This window comes from Populus nigra, chromosome 6 (assembly GCF_951802175.1).
Source record: "Populus nigra chromosome 6, ddPopNigr1.1, whole genome shotgun sequence".
NCBI lineage: Eukaryota > Viridiplantae > Streptophyta > Magnoliopsida > Malpighiales > Salicaceae > Populus > Populus nigra.
This window is the reverse complement of record NC_084857.1, coordinates 15,749,683-15,753,053: the sequence shown is the minus strand read 5'-3', so window position 1 is coordinate 15,753,053 and position 3,371 is coordinate 15,749,683. Positions and strand designations below refer to the sequence as shown.

The following is a 3,371-nucleotide window of genomic DNA, read 5'->3' as shown; positions in this document are numbered from 1 at the left end:
GCCCAAGGTGGATTGATTGATAGAGATCGGTGCATGTCCTCTCTCCATGCATGGCTGCTCGAAAAGATATGTTTGGTTTTGGAATTATGTTCCATGTTCCATATGCTTTCTTCTTTGCTCTAGCAAGCTAGCAAATCATGATTGATATACATCCCTGTCTTCTCTCTCACACTTTAATTAGACATTTTTTTTTTAACAAAAACATGTAAAATTAGCACTAGAGTATAGTTTTTGTAGAGGCTGCCTAATCTATCTTTCCCTAGATTCTTTCGAGCATAGTTTGTGTGACAAGCTTCTTTTCCTTAACCCCCAAAACGTCTCTCCCATAAACAATTTGTGGAAGTAAAAATAAATAAATAAAAAGACTTGATGCTGGGATTGTCAAACAAATTCATCACGACCAGGAGCATTTTATAGTCCCATTTATAAAGAATACATACAAGACGCACAGCAGACATCTTGTCTCATCGTTTTGCTTGCAGAAGCTTCTCAAACTAAGATGCCTAAGCTCGTCCGGGTGGTCGTTTGGAGTTCCCAGCTCTCCTGAAAAAAAGAATATAATGATAAAAAAACAGAACAGAACAGAACAGAAGCAACTAATAATGGTCATAATCATCATGATCACATGGCTAATTGTTTTAAAATGTCCATTAATTAATTCTGTCGTATATATCTAGTTAACAAAATGGAAGTGCTAATTACTAACGAGCTTGCTTTTAGTGCAAACAATTCCGGAACAAGATTGCTTACTTTGAAGACAGTAGAAGAATTTCCATTTCTATAATGTTATAAAATGATGCCCTGGTAGTGTAGTTTAGGTTAGCACAACGTGTGTTTAGTAGTTTGATAGTTTTTGAACTTGCAGTTTTAAAAAAAATATTAAAAAAAAGCTATAAATTATAATTTTTTTTAATGACAATTTCAAAATAGAGTTTTTATTAGAATTTATATAAAATTATGATGTGTATTGATCAATTAAACGCGTGCAGATCTATAATTGGGGTAATTAAAACACAAACCTCACCTCACCTCGGCCTAATTTAAAGCATTTTTCCATGCATGCTTTTCAAGTAACCATTATATGTTCTGTAATTATAATCCGTTGATGCATGTAATTGGACAAAGTTTAATGAAAAGGGAAGCATAAAAAGAGTTAAAGAAAAGACACCATGAAAAGGTTAATTTAAAGGCCTCGTAAATGTGGAGAACAAAGTAAAATGTCTCATAGCTAGCTTTGAATAAACAAGTCTGTGGGTGACGGATGGAATAAAGTGAAGACACAAACTTTATTTGCCTTTAATTTGTAATTCAAACTTGTATAATATATGCTTCTATAATCCTTGCTAATCGCTGGAGATCAATGTAACAGTTTCTTTATATATATATATATATATATATATATATATATATATATATATATATATATATATAGTGAGATATATATATGACATCAACTTAGACTTATCTCCTGTTTCTTTCTCCATGCGGCTTGTACGTTTTTGCCTCTTGCAGGAGCACATAGTAATATAATATCTCATGGATTATCAATAATAATGAAAATATATAAATAAAATGGACCCTCTCCCTAAACCCAATTTAGGGTTCGCTTGTTCACGTTGTGCACTGTATTAAGAGTATGAATTTCATGTTTTTAACATGGTACATATTATTTTTTTCTAATTTTATAAAATATTTTATATAAAATAACGAGTAAGAAGGCAAATAATGAAATAATTTTCACACAATATAATAAATTCTGGTTATCAACAAATTATAGCTTAATTGATATATCAGTGTCTCCTCTATTTAAAAAAATTCAAATTCAAACTTCTCGTGTGTAACAACAAAGAAAAATCTTGTTTACTGGCAATATATATATATATATATATATATATATATAGTATACAAGCTAGATTTGAAAAGTGAAAAATAAATGAACAAACACATAGATAAATGAAAAACGTAGAATATAATATCCATGCACATATAGATGAGGCTATAAACAGGTTTCCTTCAGCGAAAGAGTTACGTTGTTGCTGTATATGGTGGACGTACGTACCTGTTGTGAATAGGATCTGGACCGTTAGGAACTCTTCTCTTGCTCATCATGTAGTTGAGATCCAACTCCGAATTGTAAACAAGCTTCTCTCTTCCTATCACATCCTTTTCATGATCATCTTTCAGGTCATTTTGAGTAGCCTGAACACTATTTAGCCTGCTGGTTGTCATTTTGGACGTTGCTCCACTTTCCAAGGCTCCAACCAACAAAAGCATTACAAACACCACCGTTGCAATCCCCCCGAGCAACACCTTGAAAGACAAAGAGCAACTGCTAACACTACAACCCATATATATCTTCTCTTAATTTGTCGTCCCTGTATAATCTCTTCTTCCTACCTAGCTTGTAGGTACTTATTGGGGTACAGGTGAAGGACAAATCACACGAAGATTACTAATTTTGCTTGATTTCTTTGATGCGTATACCCATCAAAGAATTCTTCTTCTTCTTCTTCTTCTTCTTCTTTAGAGGGGTTCTTACTTTGAGGATTAGGGTGGGTTGGTGTTCTTTATAGGTTGGAGCGATTCTGTTGCACTTTCTCGAACCTTGGGAGGCAGAGAGAGAGAGAGAGAGAGTGCTAGGTATCTAGTTGGGTTTCGAACATTACAAGGAGGGAACGTACGCCTTCACTTTATAGTTTATACTGATATATACTGACAATAAGGTCCCAATACTCTTTAATTTCCTTTTGCTTTGACATTGTGTTTTTTCATGCAGCTATATATATACACACCTTACCGTACCCAATAATTTAGTGGTGATAATGATATTAACAAGTAGCTAGCTAGCTTATAACCCTTCCTCTGCTATGATCATCCCTTACGTACGATTGGGAGAAAGGAGAAATGAGTTTGAAGCATATGCGAGTGTACGTAACATGAGAATCCTTACATACATGCCATTATTGATCCTAGACAACGGATCGACACATGCTGCACAGTGGCAGGAATCACCCTTCATTACGTAAGGGACCAATTAAGTAGAGGTTTAATTTTGCATTAAAAAACAAATTATAGCTTAATTATTCACCAATATTCTTAGGCAAGCAAAATACATACCACCTAATTACAACATGCTATGCTCTAGCATGTATAATTATTAGTTAGACCATTCGACCTCGGAGGAGACACCACCGCCCGCTGCTTGGCCTGTAGGATTGAAGAGTAATTAGCTTTGGTAATATAAATATATTTGGGCGATTCCATGCAAGCAAGCATGGTGTCCACATCTCCTATTTACTTTACAAATCGGCCCGGCATGGTCCACGTATATATGCCTTGGTCACTTGAACCGCTCTTCGTTGGAACTGCTA

The 3,371-nt window shown here is 34.5% G+C and overlaps 1 protein-coding gene across 1 annotated transcript; it reads right to left on the bottom strand.

Annotated features, from left to right (window-relative positions):
• Positions 1 to 378: 378 nt before the first annotated feature.
• LOC133696816 (CLAVATA3/ESR (CLE)-related protein 25-like) lies at positions 379 to 2,674 on the bottom strand. The gene is made up of 2 exons (XM_062119095.1): positions 2,060 to 2,674; positions 379 to 543 (listed from the first exon to the last, which is right to left on the bottom strand). Exons 1-2 carry the CDS (start codon positions 2,347 to 2,349, stop codon positions 504 to 506), a joined length of 330 nt encoding a protein of 109 aa, XP_061975079.1. The 5' UTR covers positions 2,350 to 2,674; the 3' UTR covers positions 379 to 503.
• Positions 2,675 to 3,371: the final 697 nt, after the last annotated feature.